The 21,113-nt window shown below is 33.8% G+C and overlaps 1 protein-coding gene across 2 annotated transcripts in view; it reads right to left on the bottom strand.

The window, feature by feature from the left end:
* Positions 1-21,113, bottom strand: part of LOC136025321 (putative fatty acyl-CoA reductase CG5065) — a 65,869-nt gene that overhangs the window by 28,166 nt on the left and 16,590 nt on the right. For both annotated transcript variants that reach the window (XM_065701229.1, XM_065701230.1), the window contains exons 2-3: positions 10,839-11,087; positions 7,168-7,313 (exon numbers count right to left, since the gene is read on the bottom strand). In XM_065701229.1, the coding sequence (XP_065557301.1) occupies positions 7,168-7,313; positions 10,839-11,087 (395 nt within the window). The remainder of the gene's footprint in view (positions 1-7,167; positions 7,314-10,838; positions 11,088-21,113) is intronic.

Here is a 21,113-nt window from a genome sequence, read left to right as displayed (position 1 = left end):
GCAAATAGGCCCCCTCCCACGCTAATTTTTTTCCAAAAGTCAACAGATTAAAATTTTAAGATAGACATTTTGTTCCGCATAGTCGAAAACCATAATAGTTATGTCTTTGGGAATGACTTACTCCCCCACAATTCCTGGGGGAGGGGCTGCAAGTTACAAACTTTGACCAGTGTTTACATATAGTAATGGTTATTGGGAAGTGTACAGACGTTTTAGCCAAAAAAAAATTAATATACTAATTTCATTTCAATAATTTATGTGCGGAGAGCCAAAATCAAACATGCATTAATTCAAAAACGTTCAGAAATTAAATAAAAAAAACTAGTTTTTTTAACTGAAAGTAAGGAGCGACATTAAAACTTAAAACGAACAGAAATTACTCCGTATATGAAATGGGTTGTCCCCTCCGCAGTCCCTCGCTCTTTACGCTAAAGTTTGACTCTTTGCCACAATTCTACTTTTTAAAACAATTAAAAACTTTAGCGTAAAGAGCGAGGGACTGCGGAGGGGACAACCCATTTCATATACGGAGTAATTTCTGTTCGTTTTAAGTTTTAATGTCGCTCCTTACTTTCAGTTAAAAAAACTAGTTTTTTTTATTTAATTTTATTAAGAAATGGGCTGTACAATATTAGCAAAAGGATAATTTCATCAGAAGATCAAAGTCCTAGAGCCCTTTCTAAGTAACGAGAGAGATAGCAACAAAAATGGAATATCCATTACTGCCAAATCCCAATCATATTGCGAAGATATTATCTTTGACCCGTCAGGGTCAAAATACTATAGAGCTGAAGTTTGAAGGCAACTATTCGGGTTAGAACTATATAAGAGCTGTTTATATTGGCCCCTAGTCCCAAAGGCATACTCCTGCGCAGCAGTATATTCGTCCCAATAAATGTTCAGTCCAGACAAAACTGTCATTGTTAAATTGAGCGCAGGCTACATGAAAACCACACTAACGATTATGTAGGAATAAATAGTTAAAGGCCAATTTTTGTAGGAGTACAGAGGTTTATATATTTTTTGATAGGGGTCCAGGTGCCTTAAACCTCAAATTGCGCGTTTCTCAAGATACAAAATACATTTTGAATGTTTCACCTTTTTCTTTAATAAATAAAAAATTATCAAAACTTTAAAGAACAAATATGTATATTTAACAGACAATCTACGGCCATTTGCTGTTGTTTTTTTCTTCAGTAAAGTGCAAAATATGTTCTGGTCTTAAGTGGGTACGAGGGTTGTCATTACTACTCGTGTTAATTTTTGATCGTTTTGAGAATAACTCGGTTATTTACTGTAATTTCTGTTGTTTTTTTTTTGGTTTAATTTATTTATTGATGGTAATTTGCGGTAGTTTTTCCTTGGAAGATCATTTGAATTTATTTCTGCTAATTTTTGGCTTAATGGAGCTCTTTACTTTTCTTTAAAAAACTTGCTCCTTGGAAAATTTTTCTAAATTAATTTATGTTCGTTTTTTATTTAGATAGTCTTGACTTGTTTATTTATTATATTTTCTGTTCGTTTTGGCTTTCATTTATTTATTGATGGTGATTTATGGTAGTTTTACGCTTGGAAGATTATTTGAATTTATTTCTGCTTATTTTTGGCTTAATGGAGTTCTTCACTTTTCTTTGAAAAACTTGTCGTGTGGAATTTTTTTTTAGATTAATTTCTGTTCGTTTTTTATTTAGATAATCTTTTCATAGAAAAAAATTTATACTTTTTTCGTTTTTATCTATAAAAATAAAGTTTGACTTGCTATTTGCATGTTGGAGAAACTTTTTCAACAGTTTTTAATCTGAACACAAATAGTATTGTTTAATTCGACTTTATATCACTTCAAGTTGACCTAAAAAATAAAACTTAATATTATTCTCTAAACAACCTTTCTTTACTCCATGACAACCTGGACACGCTTAGACTCTTTTAATTTATTCAAAATATAAAAACAGAAATATTAATAGCAGTAGCCCTGAAAGTTTCAACTTGATACCCTCAGTCAGGGCTTCCACTCTATAATCTTAAAATTCGGGGACAAGTCTTAAGAAATCGGGGAGTTTCTGGTGACAAGTCTTCAAGATTCGGGGAATTTTTGGGAAAGAAAACAAAAATGAATTTCTTTGCGAAAATGTGGGAGCTGAAATTGGTTTTAGCTGTGTTTTCAGGCTCAAGTTGAGATTGGATCCACGTAGTAAATCAAGCCTTTTTCAGAGCTTTTGATATTGGGATATTGATTATTGTGATTTTGTGATATTATATTTTGATATAATACCCTTTTGATTATTGGTGATATTGTGGCAAAACTTCAAAGTTGTTTCCAAATTAAAAATAAATAAATAGTGAATACGTGTGACCTGCAAATAGCAGTAGTAATTCTTCATTAAGACAAAAATCCCTGTAACCCATTAATAATATTAAAAAACAAAAACAAATATTGACTGCAATTTCCAGATAGGTAAATTAAATAGAAAAAAGCTGGTACTTATATGACATATCCCCTACCTAATGTTCTTCTAATGTGTTTCTCTGACGGACAATCCTAATAAAATTTACCAACTTAAGACAAAAATATAACACTTTAGAAACAATTTTGGGATACATATTTGCACCTTAGGGGGGGGGGGGGTAAAGTATAGCGGGTCTGCATGTCTGATGTGTTAGGTACAATTATTCTGCATATTATATAGTAAGAGCTGTTTTCTAACTTGACACTTTCCAAATAATTCCCCCCCTAATGTGCAAACAAATGGCGCAAATTATATATTTTCCATCTATTTTGTCACATCTTTTTGTCTTGTCTCACGCTAAGCTGAGAGAAACAAACGAAAAAGCCGGTTCTGTAATGCGTCAATGAATAAACAACTTGAGTGGTAGGGGGTTTATCATACAAGTATCTAAAATTAAACCTATATAAGGGGTAACATTGAAACTTAAAACAAACAGGAGCTAAAATTAAAGTAAATTTTAACATAAATAAAGAATTTTGACGACAAATGTCACATTGTTGGTTTTTTATGCTGATTTCTAAGTTCCTTGGTGTTTAACCCCCCCTCCTCCCCGGAAAAAAACCCGAAAATACCCCCTCCCAAAAAAGCACAGAAAATACTCCCCCGCGGAGGGATTATAGAAAATTAGCTCTTTACTGAACAAAAAAAATATAGGAGTTTTGGCACAGTAAAAGCAAACCAATTAAGGACACTTCACAGAATAAAAATATCATCAATCATTTTAAGGAGTAATCTATTTTAAGATAAAGCATGAATCCATTTTAGGATTCTTGCTTTATTTTTATTGTTTTCTCGTTTAATTTGGTATCACTTCTGCGTGATGGCTTAGTTCAATGCCTGGCTCTTGTTTTGGTTCTGATAAGGTCATATCATGATTAGTTTGTTTACAAGTTCGAAGTAAAGCCATCTTGATAGTATTAGGACTATAGACTAGCTTTAGAATTTTTTTTTCATAGCCTGAAGTTCACTCTTGTGCAGAGAGAAATAACCGGATTTCCAGAGATCATATTATGTCTTATACGATCTTCATTTAAAGTTATATTAAAGCATATTTCTTACAATTTAAGCTTGTATATTAATCACTATTGGTATAGTGGCATTTCCTAGCACGAATGAAGAGGGTCAGAAATTAAATATTAAAAACCTGTTTTTAAACTGAAAGGATGGAACAATATGGTCAAACAGTTTGTGGTAACGAACTGTAAGTAAGAAGCGATGCGGCTCAATAGTAACCGAAACTCTAAGAAACAGAGTCTTGGTAACAATAGATATATCTACAGAATTAAATTTCGATGCTTATTCAGAAAATATTAATTTATCAAGTTTAAATTAAACATGAAAAGTTACGAGCCTGAGTAAATTTTCCAAAATTTTGAAAAAGAGGGGAAATCCCCCCCAAAAATCAAGTGATCTTAATGAAAATCACGCCATTAGATTCAGCATATCAGAGAACTTTACTGTAGTGGTTTCAAACTCCTATATAAGAGTTTTGTCAGAAGTAAGCTCACAAATGTGTTTATTTGTTTTGTTTTTTTTTTCCAGGCGTGATCGTATTGAACCAGTTATCCTAGATAATTGGGAGAGGGTCCATTTCATCGGGTATAGACATTTCTGGTGTCATTTTTAAGTAACCGAATATATTGAATGGCAGCTATCCTCCTTCCCACACCCATTATTTCCTCAGATTCTTCCGATCAAAATTTTATTATGACCATTTTGTTCAGCACAGTCAAAAATCTAATAACTATGTCTTTGAAGATGAGTTGACCCGTCATAGCCCCCAGAGGAAGCGGTACAAGCTATGATCTTTGCCTATTGTTTACATATGGTATCGGCTGCTGGGAAATATACAGATATTTTTAGAGTGGGGGTGGGGGCTACATAGAAGGATCTTTCCACGGAGGAATTCGAAAGGATCTTTTGTGGGGAAAAAGGTGTTCAATGGAGGCGGAGCTGGATTTCCCAGCATTATTTTAAAAATGATTAGAAATTAAATATAAAAACAAGTTTTTCAACTGAAAGTAAGGAGCAGCATTAACAATTCAAACGAACAGAAATTATTACGAATATGAGGGGGGTATCCCCATCCTCAATACCTCGCTCTTTACGCTAAGATTTTTTTGAACTTCTAAAAACAGCTTATTATTGTAATTAAACGACCCTTGTCGGGGCGAGCGATGAGACCTAGTTGCCCTCCTATTTTTTGTTTACTTAAAAAGGCCACTAACTTTTAATTTATTTACGAACGTTTTTATTAGTAATAAATATACTTAGCTTACAAATTAACTTAATTAACGAACTTCTATATTCGTATATTTTTATTAAGTATATGAGGGGATTTGTCCCCTCGTCAATATTTCGCTCTTTATACTAAAGTTTGGATTTTGCTCCGATTCTTTAAGAATGATCCCTAAACCACAAAGGCCGTTTAATTAGAATAAATAGCTCATTTGAATTTACCGAAAATACTTTAGAGTAAAGAGCGATGTATTGAGGAGGGGATGAACCCCTCATATATGTAATAATTTCTTGAATGTTGCTCCTTAATTTCAGTTGAAAAAACTTGTTTTTTATCTAATTTCTCATTGTTGTTTTAAATAATGCTGGAAAATCCAGCGCCCTCTTCATAAAATATATATTCCCCCATGATAAATTTCTCAATGGAAAGATACTTTCATGTAATCTCCAACCCCCCTCCCACCACCAAAATCATACACCTTGAAAATGTCATTATAGTTCGTCAATAACCAATACTATATGTTAACAATGGGCGAAGCTCATAACTTGCAGCCCTTCCCCCGGGGACTCTGGGATTTTGATCCGGTGATTTTGGGAAATAGTGAGCGTGGGAGGGGGTCTAGTTACCCTCCAATTTTTGGCTACTGAAAAAGGGCACTAGAACTTTTGATTTCCGTTAGAATAAGCCCTCTCACGACATTCTAGGACCACTGGGTCGATACGATCACCCCTGGGAAAAAAACAAATAAACACTTATGCAAAATTCCACATTTTTGCACATAGGAGCTTGAAACTTCTACAGTAGGGTTCTCTGATACACTGAATGTGATGGTGTAATTTTAATTAAGATTCTATGACTTTTAGGGGATGTTTATCCCTTTTGTCGAAAATAAGGCAAATTTTCTCAGGCTCGTCACTTTTGATGGTAAAATTTTAAAATAAGCATAAAAATTCAATTCTTTTGACGCATATGTTGGTATCAAAATTCTGTTTTTTTGGAGTTTCGGTTACTATTGAGCCAAGTCGCTACCACAGTTCGTTACTACGAACTGTTCAATTTTCTATCTAAACTTAGCCCAAGCTTGACTGCCAGTCTGGACCAGTTTTCACGAGAAATACTTGTTTTATATTCATTAGAACTGGAAGTCGAGCAAAGCATCTATGAGAACGTGCTTTTTAGAACGTACTTGGATTAATAAAGAAGAAAAAGCATTATCTATCTTCTTGAAAGCGTTATGCACGATTTTTCAACGAGCGAATCTTTAAGTCAGTTATTATTAATCTTCTTAAATGACGTTAGTGGGCTAGACATGATGCATAAAAATATTTAAATGTTTAAATGTACATGATTACAAGATAAAAACTCAACATTATGTACATTTATATCTATATATATATATATATATATATATATATATATATATATATATATATATATATATATATATATATTATATATATATACATATATATATATATATATATATACATATATATATATATATACATATATATATATAAAAGAACTGAAAAATTAATTACATCAGAATAAAGATAAAAAAAACAAATGTTGGATTACTGAAATTGCTATTTCTAAAATCCGTATAAGATCATATTAAGTCTATATCTTTAATCCTGTGGCATTAGATAAATACACCCGTGGCTAGAGAAAAACATTGTATCAGTATGTTCAAATTGTTAACGGATTCTACTTGTCGATTGGAGACACATTAACTACTATGCTAGAAATTTCCACTGATAAAAAAAATCAATGTAAAAACGAACTGGTCAAAAGTCTTCTTGTGGCTCAGGTCCTGCCTTCTTGCCTTCATTTTTCTTATGCTATTCTGCATTAATGCACAGGACTTTGTCTGGTCTGTTTGGCTTATTTAGAAAAAGCTCACTGATCCCAAGTTCTATCCAAAATAATTTGTATTTTGTCGAAAGTTGAAATCTGGCTAAGCCGTGGGCATATAGGAAGCCCATCGTAGTTGCCCACCATTTTTCACCTTTAGTCTCACTTTTTTAATCTTCCTTCTACCCGTCTAACCCTTTATCCGACCTTTCTTCCGTTCCTGTTTTTCTGCTCCTGTACCCATTTATGCTCAAAGAGGCCTACATCGCAATGTATTCGAAAGTTTTATCCTATTTAGAGCACAATACGCCCTTTTGTTTTGGATACAGTGGTATATGTTGCACTGGGTAAATTTTTGAAGAGCTACAAATCAACACTAATCGTGACTACTCTAGAGGCATGTCATGCGTTTTTATTTAAGTTCCATAGAAACTTGATATCAGTGTTTCGGCACTAATAGGGAACAGGGAAACTAATAGGGAAACTAATAGGGAACAGGGAACATCAAATATTAACCAAAAATAAAAATACGAGCTGTCAACATGAGAGAAAAGAGGAATAATCAACCTTTTTGTAATAGAATTTGCGGCCTGGTCATCGAGCCAATCAAGTGTGGATATTAAATTATCAACATCACACAGAGGTCTATAAATGGTTTCGTCCAGCTCTGTTCGCGTAGAATTTACATAAGCGGTTGAAACATGCACCAAAACCTGAAACGATTTTCCATTTAAGTATAACTGGAAAGTACCATGTGCAAACTTTATAATTATATATATATATATATATATATATATATATATATATATATATATATATATATATATATATATATATATATATATATAAATATATATATATATATATATATATATATATATATATATATATATATATATATATATATATATATATATATATATATATATATATATATATAAATTATATACCTGAAAAACATATAAATGAGGTGCAGCTATGACTCACTGGGGTAAGTCAAATTGAAGTAAAGCGCTGTCTTGAATTGTATTGTTTAGAATTGTATTGTCTTTAATTATTAGCGCTACGAATAGATAATTTTGCCGCGTCTCTCTAACACCTCTGTTATCAAATATTTGCTATATCGCAGAAAAAAATTACTAAATTTCTAAGTAATTTTAAATTGAAAATTATTGGTATCTATGTCTTTTCTATTTTTCGATTTCTAAAAAAGAAAAATATAGCTTTAAATGAGCCATTTAATTTTTTCAGGGAAGGGAATTTATGTTATCCCCAGAGAAGTGGAGAGTAAATTGAAAAAATTCAAAACTTAAGCACAAAAAATCGAAATTAAAACTGGCAGAAATTCAAATAATGTAGAAACTAAAATATCTTTAAAACCGCTATTGAGAATTTTTATAATATAATTGACCAAAATCAGTGTCCACAATGTGCATACCCAAAGCCAAGTGGGGAAAAGCCAACACAGCCGGCTTTTCCCTAGATGAATACTGGCGAAGCTGACTAATTTGGTAGGATATATTTATACACGTGTCACATACAGAAATAAAATAATATATATGAATTTGCGAATACAGAAGAACAATAATGCACAAAAATATAATATACAAACTGCACATAATATGCAAGAACACCATACTATTTTTATAAACCATCAATAATTGTGTATGTATGTATGTATGTATTTTTTCTCGAAAACAGTTCCATATTTTTTTGGGAAAATTAACATCCTGGGATGTTCTAGCATAAGAAAAAAACGATTTAGATAGGTCAGAAGTTTGAGAAAATTTGTTAAGAGCCTTAATTTTAAGAAAAATATTTATGTACCTGACGTCGTCATTTTTATGTACGTCGGAATAGCAATGACCCTATACTTGTGTGGAAAAATTTATCAGGTGGACAGCTTCACTTACCTTGGTAGTATTATTAGTAAAGACGGTGGGAGCAGTGAAGATGTTAAAAGTGGAATAGCTAAGGCTCAGGGTGTTTTTTCACAGTTAAAAAAAGGTTTGGAAGAATAGGAAGATAAATCTGCAAACCAAGATTAGAATATTGGAAGTAACAGTGATGACAATGGTCCAATATGGCTCTGAAGCATTGGTGCTCCGAAAAGCGGACGAAAATTTACTAGATGTTTTCCAGAAAAAGTTGCCTACGGATTGTTTTTGGTACCCGGCTGACTGACCGTACTTCAAACAGTAGATTGTACAAAAATGTGGTTCAATCCCACTTTCTAGGGCTATAATGAAAGAAAGGTTGAGATGGCTAGACTATGTTCTGCGGATGAAGGATGACGTATTTCTGAAGATTGTCCTTTTTGGCCAACCAGCTCAGGCTACATGGAAAGCAGGTCGTCCTCGTCTGGGGTGGGAGGATGTCATAAATAAAGATTTAAACGAAATGGGAACTTCCTGGGAAGGTGCAAAGAGGGAGACCTTGAATAGATTAGGTTGGACGAGGAGCGTGCGTAGCTGTGTTGGCCTCAGGTGGCTTGGTGCTGCGTCAATTATTATTAGTAGTAGTTGTAGTATGTGGAAAAATTGAAGATTTTCATATAAGGATAAGTTTATATTAAATTGCTTAAACAGCAAAAAAACTGGTATGTAAAATACCTAACTGAGACAAGGAAATTGAGGTCTTTCTGGCAAAATATCATGTTTATTACCAACTGATTCGTTTTGATTAAGTATTTGGATACCAAAGGTATCTTGTAAACTCTGAGATTAAGCCTTGTGAATTTTGAGAACACAGGGATCTAAATGCCAACCATTTCACCCTATTTCCTTAGGAGTTAATTTGTTTATTTATTATTTAGGTATTTGTTGCGTTTTATGTATGTGGCTTGATCTGATCATTAGAGGAAATTTCAGTACTAACTCTTAATTTTACCATGGTCCTTGGTCCACTTTAAACTGGTTTATTAGCATCTAGTGTCTTTCTATCTCTTTTGGGCATGCTGTGATTTTTCCTTTTTACTTAACGAGAGTTCAAGTAAATAGATAAACCGTGCAAGCTAAAGTCTTCGAACCACAAGGGGGTCGAAAAAACATGATTTAGATCACATTCTATCACAAAGTTTCTTGGACTCGACTATAAGAAATCGGACCTTGATTAATTTGAAACTATAAAGCAGCAATTGGTACACTTTTTTTCATATGTATTTGAAGAGTCAGTCTTTAAGGATTTAGCCTGTCACCTATCATCTATTGCGATGTTTCCACAAAATTTATCCCAAAATTTTATTAACCAAAATATAACGAAATGGTAGTCCCCCTTATTACGTTTAATGTGAGAGGGAATAATACAATACCTTGGGCCTTTTCCACTGACAAACCAGATTCTTGAAATAAGTTTCAAAATATCAGTAGAGCACAAAAGCTTAAAAAAGCGATTTTTAAACATGAATTGTCAAATTGTAAACAAATTAGAACAGAAAAATTATAAATCTCCAATCCAAGACCAACACCAGGCAATGACCATAACCCAAATCCTCGATTTTATTCTGAGCCAAGGCTTTAGAATTCATAATAAAGATTACGTACCTGTGACCCCGATTGTAAGTGAGATCCATTTTCAGGATTAAGATCAAAGATCACAGAACCATCTATCACGAGCTACTGATACCTTGCAAGGAACTTTTGGTTGTGCCTAGTCTGATTTGGATTACTTATGTCTCACCTAAGAGTCATGAAAAAATAGAACTAGTGAGACACAAATCTGCCATTAATAATAATAATTCATTTTTGACCCGCTAAAAAAATCAAAGCGGAGCATCAATAAAAGAAACAAAACAAACACTACACAAAACAGAAAGAATAAGAAACTAAAGCAAACGAGTAAGGCCTCTGTGGGCGGGCAGATACTTATAAGTAGGCATTAAGTCATTGAGTCAGTGTCAGTTCATTTAGGAGTGAGGTTGTTTTGTCTGTCTTACGGTATCTTCATACTTCGGACTGACATTAGACCCATATTATATGCTGTTAGTGGAACGGCATATTCACAATCCAGACTGTGGATTTACAATCCAGGTCTCCGGAAGGAGAGTTTTCTTATCTACAACCATTCCAACTTTTTTTAAATGTTGAAGTTGGCCATGCGGAAGTTTAATCACTCCCAATTACATGTTTGCTTGCTCCTAAGAAGGTCTATCTGATCTGCAAATTTACTAACCAAAAATTCATTAAGATTGGAGACCTGCCTAGTTACAGTAACGACATGAATATCATAAGCTTCCGTACCTCCAGATTTTCCAGCTTCTTACAAACAGAAAGCATTCGTTTCACTCCTTTAACATTCAGCTCAATGGCACTCTTCAACGGTTCATCAAAACGTACTATCGCAGCAGAATGAAAGGCAATCGATACGGTCTCAGACATCATCTGCAAATCTTGGGGAGATATTCCAAGCTCATCTCTGGAAATATCTCCAGAAACTGGAATAACTTTGCTGAAAAATTCTGGATGGTTTTGTCGAATATTGTCAAACGCCTGAAAAACATATGATTTTTGAGTTAAATAATTCTCTATTAATTGATGTGTCGATAATAGACAACGGCTTCCAGTGCAACATAATAAAAGAGGCGTCAGAAAAGATAGTGTTTCCACTGATTCTTTATACCTCAACAATATCGGTAGGTAAACAATCTTTTAGAGTTTTTTCTTATATATATTTCATTACTGATGATTTGGAACTGAATCTTGTTTATGGTAGTAAAATTGATAATAAAGAGACTTTGATGGTTACAACGGTAGCTGCAACCTAGTAAAGAGCGAGTCACAGTCTATAGTGACCAAAAGTGAAAAAACGTATTTAGAAAAAAATTACTTAGTGAAAAATGTGCCACCTGACACAAATTCTGAAATGGTAATTATTATTTCGGTTCGTCTGAAAAGTAAAAGTTTATTGGAAAAAGAAATTCGTGGTAATGTCTAAAAAAAAGCCTGAAACCCATCGAAAATAGCGTCAGATCAAATCGAAAAGGGCACCGTTGGAGCAAGCATGGTCGAAAATCTTTCGAGGGAAATTAAAGTGCTCCTCCCTTAAAAACAAGAAAAATCACTTTTTTGCATTGGTAGTACTATATAGTGCTCTTTTTAAGATTCAATAGTGATTTGACGTCAACACCACCCCACCCCCTGTGCCCATCATTTCACAAAACAAACATCCAATCAGAATTTTGATACATTTATTTTCTGAATTTAAAACCTTATTTAAACACAGTTTATATAACCTTATTGAAAACACAACACATAAAAAGTATTTTCACTTTGAGTTTAATAATAAAAATTAAGCCTTTTAATATTAAATGTCAGTATACGTATAAAAATTGACATTCCACGGTCATTTTTTTTTTTTTCAGTAAAGCACAAATTATGTTCTGGTCTTGAGAAGGTATGGGGGTTGTCAACCCTACTAATGGTAATTTTTGCTTGTTTTGAATATAACTCCGTTATTTATTGTGATTTCTGTTCATTTTGAGCTTCATTTATTTATTTAAGATGATTGGTGTTAGTTTCACGCTTGGAAGAACGAACTGTAGTAAGGAGCGACCCGGCTCAATAGTAACCGAAACTCCAAAAACAGAATTTTGATGCCAATAGTTACATCAAAAGAATTAGATTTTAATGCTGATATTAGATATATAAGTTTCATTAAGTTTAGTACAACCCATCAAAAGCTACGAGCCTGAGAAAATTTGCTTTATTATAGAAAATAGGGGGAAATACTGAAAATTACTCCATCAGATTAAGCGTATCAGAGAACCCCACTGCTAATCTTTCAAGCTCCTATCACAAAAAATGTGGAATTTTGTATTTTTTGCCAGAAGCCAGATTACGGATGTGTGTTTATTTTGTTTTTTTTATTTTATTAATTTTTTTTTTCAGGGGTGATTGTATTGATCCAGTGGTACTAGAATGTTGCCAGAGGGCTCATTCTAGCGTAAATTAAAAGTTTTAGTGTTCTTTTTAGGTGACCCAAAAACAGGAGGGCATCTAGGCCCCCTCCAACGCACATTTTTCCCCAAAGTCACCGGATTAAAATTTTGAGATAGCCATTCTGTTCAACTTAGTTGAGAACCTAATAATTATGTCTTTAAGGACGACTTAATCCCCCACATTCCCCGGGGGAGGGGCTGCAAGTTACAAACTTTGACCATTGTTTACATATAGTAATGGTCACTATGGAGTGTACAGACGTTTTCAGGGGGAGTTTTTCATGTTGGGGTAAGAGGGGGTTACGTGGGAAGATCTTTCCGTGAGGAATTAATCATGAGAGAAGAGAATTTCCATGAAGGGGATGCAGGATTTTCTAGCATTATTTAAAAAAATGGGAAACTAAATTTTTTTTCTCCTGGAAGTAATGAGTAGCATTAATAGTTAAAACGAACACAAAATATTACGTTTATAAGGGGGTTCGTCTTTTCTACAATACCTTGCTCTTTATGCTAAAGTATTTTTAGTAATTTCAACTATTTGTTCTACGGCCTTTGTGAGTCAGGGGTCATTCTTTGAGATTTGGTATAAAATTCAAGCTTTAGTGTAAAGAGCGAAGTGTTGAAAAGGGGACAAACCCCCTCACAAACGTAATAAAAATACACAAATATAGATTTTTGTTACGTAAATTAATTCGTAAGGTACGTATGTTTATTACTAACCAAAACATTAGTACAAAAAATAAAAAAAATCTAGTTGCATTTTTAATTAGCAAAAAATTGGAGGGTAACTAGGCCCCCTCCTCCACCTCTTTCTTATCAAAATCATCCAATGAAAACTATGAGAAAGCCATTTAGCAAAAAATTCATGTGTGTTTAGCCAAAATCAAAACATGTGTTAATTCAAAAACGTTCAGAAACTAAATAAAACAAAACCAGTTTTTTTTAACTGCAAGTAAGGAGCGACATTAAAACTTAAAACAAACAGAAATTACTCCGTATGAAAGGGGTCGTCCCTCCGCAACGCCTCGTTCTTGACACTATTTTTTTTTTATTGTTTTAAAAAGTGCAGTTGTGACAGAGTCAAACTTTAGCGTGAAGAGCGAGGCGTTGTGGAGGGACAACCCCTTTCATACAGAGTAATTTCTGTTCATTTTAAGTTCTAATGTCGCTCATTACTTGCAGTTAAAGAACTTGTTTTTTTATTCAATTTGCTTACATAAATTATATGAATAATGGAATGTCCGATCTTGATTAAGGTCTACTCAAGCATTCATAAGTATACGAGGCTGTAACAAGGAAAATTTCATCCTTATTTGCTGATAATATGCAGTTCACCGTCATAGCAAAAACAGAAAATCAGTTAAAAGAACTGTTTGAAAGATGGCCCTGGTAAATTTTTCGTTGGCTTACCGCAAATCCGCTAGTAGTTCTTAACTAGCTTCTTCTAGTTTAGCTTAGCTTCTTCTAGCTAGCTAGTATTGTAACAAAGTGGTCAATTTAGGAGAAAAGGGAGAGGGTTTATCTCTCAAATTAATCACAGGCAGGTGCCTTAAAAATACTTATGTTACTTTATTTTTTTCAGCCAAAGGGTCCTCTCTTGTCAGTTCCACACTTATTGAATTTTTCAGAATAAAAAATACTTCTAGATAATAAAGTTCACCATGTCTTTTACTTCTATTCAAATTTTTTCGACGAAAACAAGCCTAAGACTACAGTCGATAAATAATCGAATACGATTCAAAAAGTTGTATAAAGAAATACTTTAAGGCAATGCAGTCCCTTAAAAGACCACCCTATCTCACCCATTATAAAGTTTTTAGTTTGTGTTGCCAAACTATTTCGAGTTGACTGAGCGGCCTCACCATTATTTGTAGAATTTGGGTAAGAGATCTGAATAAACAGCAAAACACTAAAAGCCGAATGCCTCTTTCCCATAAATCTTAGAAAAACCATTTAAGTTCTCCCGTTTTGTGCTAGAGATAAGAATATTCAGTTTTGATAAGACTTCCATTATTATAAATTTTTATTTTGTTTTTTCGATTAAACAGAGCAGAAATTGATTTTTTAAGTTCAGGAATGTTCAGGCCCAATGAATATTCTAGCGTAGCTTCTCAGAAAACGCGAAATATTAGCTGAAATGTGTTATCATTTGAGTAACTTGATCGCGTTGGGATTTTCCAGTGACGGCCCTCACTTTGATTGATGAAGTCAGTGACTAAAGAGAAGAAAATTTCACATTTTGTTTAGTCAAATTTCACGCTCAAACCATAATTTCTCGACAACTTCAGATATCTAGTCCTCTGGGACAATTAACTAGTGGACGCACTAGCTGTTGATTCGTGGATTCGCTAGCTGTAAGTAGCGAATAATGGAAAAAGTAGCATAGTAAGTAAGTAGCGAATAAAAATGCATCTGATTCACCTCAAAAACTTTTTTTTTTAATTTTGTCTGCTTTTGGCCTTGGTTTGTTTACTAGGTTGCAGCTACCACCAGCGGCGTAATTTCGTCAAAATCCTTGGGGAGGGGACGAAATTGGAGCCAATTTCTCCAAGTCAAGGGAAAATGACAATGAAAAATGAACCATGTAGCACCATAAAGGAAAAGGTAGACTAAAGAAAATTGATTTGTTTCTGTGGATGGTTGAATTATGTAAGTTCTTAGTTTTGACAACATTTTTGAATGTAATAAATTTCAGAAGGGGGTGGGGGTTAAACGGCTTGCGGTTTTAGCAGTTTCCCCTATGTACCAGAGAAAATTGCAGCCTTGGATACTACTTCAACCATGATAGAGATGACCCCTTCGGTGTCTCGTCTATGTCGAATTGTGATTTTTTTGTTGTTGTTGGCGGACCAAGTTACTAATTGAGCTTTTAGCGTGACTTAATCTTCACGAACTAAATTTTCATGATATCAATTCTTGGAAAAAAAAGGTCACTTAATACACGTATAAAATCAAAGGAATTTCAATGTGGGTTGTAAAATGACGCAAAAATTGTTCTGGCAAACAGAGGTAATTCACTTCCGCGTTTCAAAGCCAAATATTAGCCAAACCTGTCGTCAGTTGTAACCATGCAAATTGCTAGTATTTCAAAAATTTTTTGGCTATTGGAGGTCAATCATACTGGAAGTAAATATATATGATCCCTTCGTGATGGAGAATACTGTACATCAAGAATCACAAAGTCCTCTAACCCTGTCTAAGGTCCCCAAAATATGGTTTCAGTTTAAGTTAATCCAAGACCGAAGTTAATAAGTAGCCAATTATTGGCGGAACAAATTACCAAAATACCTTAACAGCCCCAAAAGTCGCGAAAGCATGAATAAATCGGTGATATCTGAAATCAAACATTCTTCACGTATTTTAAATTGATCCCTTGGAGACATCGTCTTTATCTTATTGAATATCTTAACTGATCGATGCACTCGCTTTTTAGTTGAAGTTTTTACGTAGCATTGATTCACTGCCAGGTGCATTCTTTAGGACTTCAGTTTTTGCAGAAAAAGCCACTAAAAACACACTACAGAAATTTTAATGGGAACTTCAAATGACGCAAATATTGTTTTGGCTAATGTCAACAATTAACTTCCGCAAATGTAAGCCAGACTTGAGGCAAATCCCGTCATCTGCTGCAATTATTCAAATCAGTTCTTCAAATTATATATTTTAGGGGAGTCAACCACTCTCCCCTAGATACGGTGTTGCTCATAATTCTGTGGTTTTTCCACAGACCTGTTTGCATTCAATATGATTTGTCCCCAATATGCATGAACTGTTCTGCATGAATGCAGAACATGAATACATGAAACATGAAAATACATCAAACATGGTAATATATTGACACCACATAGTAAATAGTACACAGAAAGTAAATTCTTTGTCCATTTTTTAGGAAGGGGACAAAGGTTTTGATAAAAAGTGTTTGTAGTCAGGACTCCGCGCAAGTAACTTGAAATACCGAAAAAGATAGCCCCAAAAAAGGGGTGAGACATGAATGGGAGAAAAACATGTTCAGTCTTTTGAAGGTGACTATCTTTAAAACAACTTTTGAAATCTTGTAAGGAAGATAAATTTATTTTATAACTAGCTTTTGGGGTGGCGCTTCGCACCACCCCAACACCTAGTTGATGGTGGCGCATCGCCCCCCCAGCCCCCCCCCGCGCGTAAGTCGTTACGCACCATATTAGTTACGCGCCATTGTAGCTGTGTCCTTGTGTCCCACCTGTGAATATAGATAGATATATATGTTTTTAACTACGTAAAACTTAGGAATATACAACATTCTTCGCTGTCCCATTGTCTGTGCATATAAATAGATTGTCAGGTTTACCGACTCTTGAACATGCAACATATAATTGTCCATGGGAAAACAATCCGTATTCAGATCTATACCTCATGATTCTAATGATTGCCCTTGAGCTTTGTTGATAGTGATTGCTAATCGACCATTCCCAGTGTCGCCGTCGGCATTTATATATCCCCCTGTGCCCCCTGGCGTCCCGTTGTAGTTGTGTCCCTGTGTCCCGGTCGTCATTTATATTCCCTGTGTCCCGGTCGTCATTTGTGTCCCGGTGTCCCAGTCTGTAATTTCTCTTTGAGTGTCCCAGTCGTGATTTATATTCTCTGTGTCCCGGTGTCCCGGTCGTCATTTGTGTCCTGGTTTCCCGGTCTGTATATACATTCGTTTTTGAATTGGTATATGATGAAATAAATTTTTGTGTTTTTCCCCTTTTTTTCTTTTTAGTTTTTTTTTTGGTTTTTACCTTTTTTTTAGTTTTTTTTAATTTTTTTTTTTCCTTTTTAGTTTTTTTGTAGTTTTTACCTTTTTATTTTTTTTATTTTTATTTTTTTTTAGTTTTGTTTTTCTCCTTCATTTTTCAGTTTTTTTCCTTTTTTCTTTTTTAGTTTATTTTAGTTTTTTTGCTTTTTTAGTTTTTTTTATTAGTTTTTAGTTTTTGTTTCTTTTTATTTTTTTGTAGTTTTTACCTTTTTTTAGGTTTTTTAGTTTTTTTAGTTTTTTTTTAGTTTTCAGTTTTTTCTTTTTAGTTTTTTTTTGTAGTTTTTACCTAGCCAAGGTTCAAACCTGCAACCTCTAGGACCTAGAACCTGGAACATAACGCGTTACCAACTCAGCTACTTCGGGCTTGAATACATTCGTTTTTGAATTGGTATACGATGAAATAATTCAGACGTCATATGCGGACAGACAGACAGACAGACATAACACACATACAACTTATTTTTTATATATATAGATAGATGTATTGTCATGTTTGATGTATTTTCATGTTTCATGTATTCATGTTCTGCAATCATGCAGAACAGTTCAGGCATATTGGGGACAAATCGTATTGAATGCAAATAGTTCTGGTCTCTCCTCAATGAAAAATACTTCGTATTAAGAGTCACAAGAGGCTCCACGTCTAACGTCCTCCAAAACATTTTTTTGTTACTACATGGCTCATTTTTCAGTCTTCACTTTGCCCCACTCTCAAGGATTTTGACGAAGTTACGCCACTGGTGGTAGCTGCAACCTAGTAAAGAACGAACCAAGGCCCATAGGAGCCAAAAATAAAAAAAAGTGTTGAAAAAATTTATATCTTTTATTATCTATTATCAATATCAGTTTTTGATGCTTTTGACTGTAGTTTTTTGATTTATAAACTGTAGTTTAGAACGGATTTAAAATAAAACCATTTTTGGAAAATATGAGAAATAGGTAGAGTACCTCTGACTCTTTATCAGTAGTATTTTTCAATCCAAGGGGTCGGCGACTCTTTACATCCTAGGTGGCTTATTGCCAAAGTTGATTACTTTTACGTCTAAGATTCCGACGGCATTGTTACCATGGCTCATAACTTACTGCTTTTCAACTGGAGTTTTGTACGAATTTTAACCAGAATTATTTTTTGAGGATATCAGACAGAGGTAGAAGGCCTCTGCCTGACTTAGGGGTCCTGTGAGGACCCTTAATCAGTAATATTTTTCACTAAGAAGGAATCAACTCTATTTACATTCTAGATAATTTACCAGCAATACCATAGCCTTAAGAGGATGCGATACCTTAAATTCATTTTGCGAGTCTCAGCCGTCTCAAAGACAAAAGTTATCCTAAGCAGCAAATTAACCCAGTACTGGCTTAAATGTAACGCCACTGTTTCGGACATCGTCTGTATCAAATTGATAGTTTTAACTAATGGATGCGATGTACTGGTAGTAGAGATCTTTGCATAAGATTGACCTACCACGGGGAAATTTCTTTATGATTTCCGTTTTTGCAGCGAGAGGTCACTATACACACAGCATTAAGAAATTGTTTTGTGGAGTAAAAAATGATTCAAAATTTGTTCTGGCAAGCAGAGATAATCAACTTCTGGGTATCTATGGCAAAGAAGAGCCAAATCAAATTTGTAGGGATCGACCCGTGCTCCTCTTGATAGTAATGTAAAAATTGAAAGAATATCATTGTTTTAGTAATTATTGATATGTAAATTTACCATATTTAAAGTTATCCATCAAAAGTTAAGTGTCTGAGAAAATTCACACAATTTTCAAAAAAGAAAGATAAGCACCCAAAAACAGAAGAGGTCTTGATGAAAATTCAACCATTAAATTCAGCATAACAGAGAACCCTTTACATAGGTTTTACGCCAAAGTAAAAAAAAAATAAAAAAATGAAATAAAATATCAAAATATGCATATTTTTTTCATAAAGATGATTTATCCCGGGTGAGTGCTTATTTGTTCGCTAATTGTTTTCATTTTTTTTTATACCAGGGATGGTCGTATGAAACCTAGAATATCTAGAATATCTATATATTCTGGAAGATCTAGGATATCAAACCTAGAATGTATGATCCCAGTCTATCTTGAGAGGACTCATTCGAACAGAAATGCAAGTTTTGTGAATTTTTAAATAATAAAAGAGATTGCTTTTTTATCATTTCTTTCTTCCAATCCCATTGGAGTGGTTATTTTTCCCGATCTGTGGCAAAAACAACGATATCGTCAAAATGATATCACGCGAAAATTCAAGACAGCAAACGGATCCAAAACTGTCAAAAAACCATCTCCTTAGCTTCCCAGTTCCAGAAGCCATATTACCACCTATTGGCATATTCATTCCTAATTATGCATGCTGTCTACCCAAAATTTAGTTCAATATAGACATTTATGCTAAACCTTCATTTAACTAAGTTAGTTCATTTGAGGCTTCACAAGACTATGTAGAGTGGTTTATAATTGTATATCCAGCCATTACAAAGGGAAGTCATCGGGTGTTTTTGTTGGTCAGGGGTGGGGGAGAGTGTTATTAAGTAGGAAATGGAAAAAGGCGGTGTCATGAGAGCTGTTTTAAGATTCACCAGGGGGAGAGCTTTGTTTTGCTCCCAGATTTAAGCAGGAGACATATTACTGACCACTTTTACTGAAATATTTTACGTCGCCTTGTAATTATCAGAGCACAAAAGCACGAAGAAGCTGGCATAAAAAATATTGAATATGATTTTATTTTGTGTATAGCCGTGTTCTCTGGTTTAAAAGGCGGTCTGTTTGACTTAGGTCTCTTGTTAACAAAACGATAAAGTATATGATAGTGCAAGTAATTATAAATTTAATTTTGTTAATATTTAATTTATTTTAATAAATTAAAATTAAATTTATATTTTAATTATTGATTATTAATTATTAATAATTATTAATTGTTAATTATATTTTAGTTATTAAATTTATATTTGATTTAATAAATTTAATTAAATTAGCTGAAATAAAATTACATCAGTTCGGCGAACTGTTAAAGACAGAAAGGGCTAGAAGCAGCACTGACAGGTATTGACAGGCTGAAAATATTGACAGCTTTGAAAACTTAAAAAGTTTTCTAAATTGTCTGAAAATAAAGCCGTAATACCTGACAGAAAGGGCTGGAAGTAGATTAAAGACAGATAGGGCTAGAAGTTTATTGCTTATTGTTTTTTATTGTTTAGTTTATTGTTACCCACCCAAAACCAAAAATCTGAGAAAATTTGCCTGATTTTTAAAAAATGAGGAAACACTCCCAAAAAAGCAATCGAACCTATTGAAAATCCCTTTATTAGATACATCATATCAGAGAACCCTACAGTTCTGTGAACTGTTAAAGACAGAGAGGTCTAGAAGCAGTATTGACAAATGACAAAGAAGAAAAAATTATAAGTCAAAAGAATTGTATAATTTATGTAGATTTAAACATGTAAGTTTCATCCAATTTAGTCATACCCATCAAAAGATACGAGCCTGAAAAAAATTTGCCCTATTTCTGAAAATAGGGGGAAACGCCCTCTAAAAGTCATAAGATCTTAACAAAAATCACACCATCGTATTCAGCGAATCAGATAACCCCACTATAAAAGTTAGAAGCTCCTAACTAAAAAATGTGGAAATTCTTATTCTTTGCCAGAAGACCGATCACGGGTGCGTGTTTCTTTTTATTATTATTATTATTTTTTTTTCCCAGGGGTAATTGTATTGACCCAGTGGTCTTAGAATGCTGCTAGAGGGCTCATTCTAACGATAATTAAAATTTCTAGTGCCCTTTTTTTAAGTG

Source organism: Artemia franciscana, chromosome 3 (assembly GCF_032884065.1).
Source record: "Artemia franciscana chromosome 3, ASM3288406v1, whole genome shotgun sequence".
Taxonomy (NCBI): domain Eukaryota; kingdom Metazoa; phylum Arthropoda; class Branchiopoda; order Anostraca; family Artemiidae; genus Artemia; species Artemia franciscana.
This window is presented reverse-complemented; position numbering and strand designations above follow the sequence as displayed.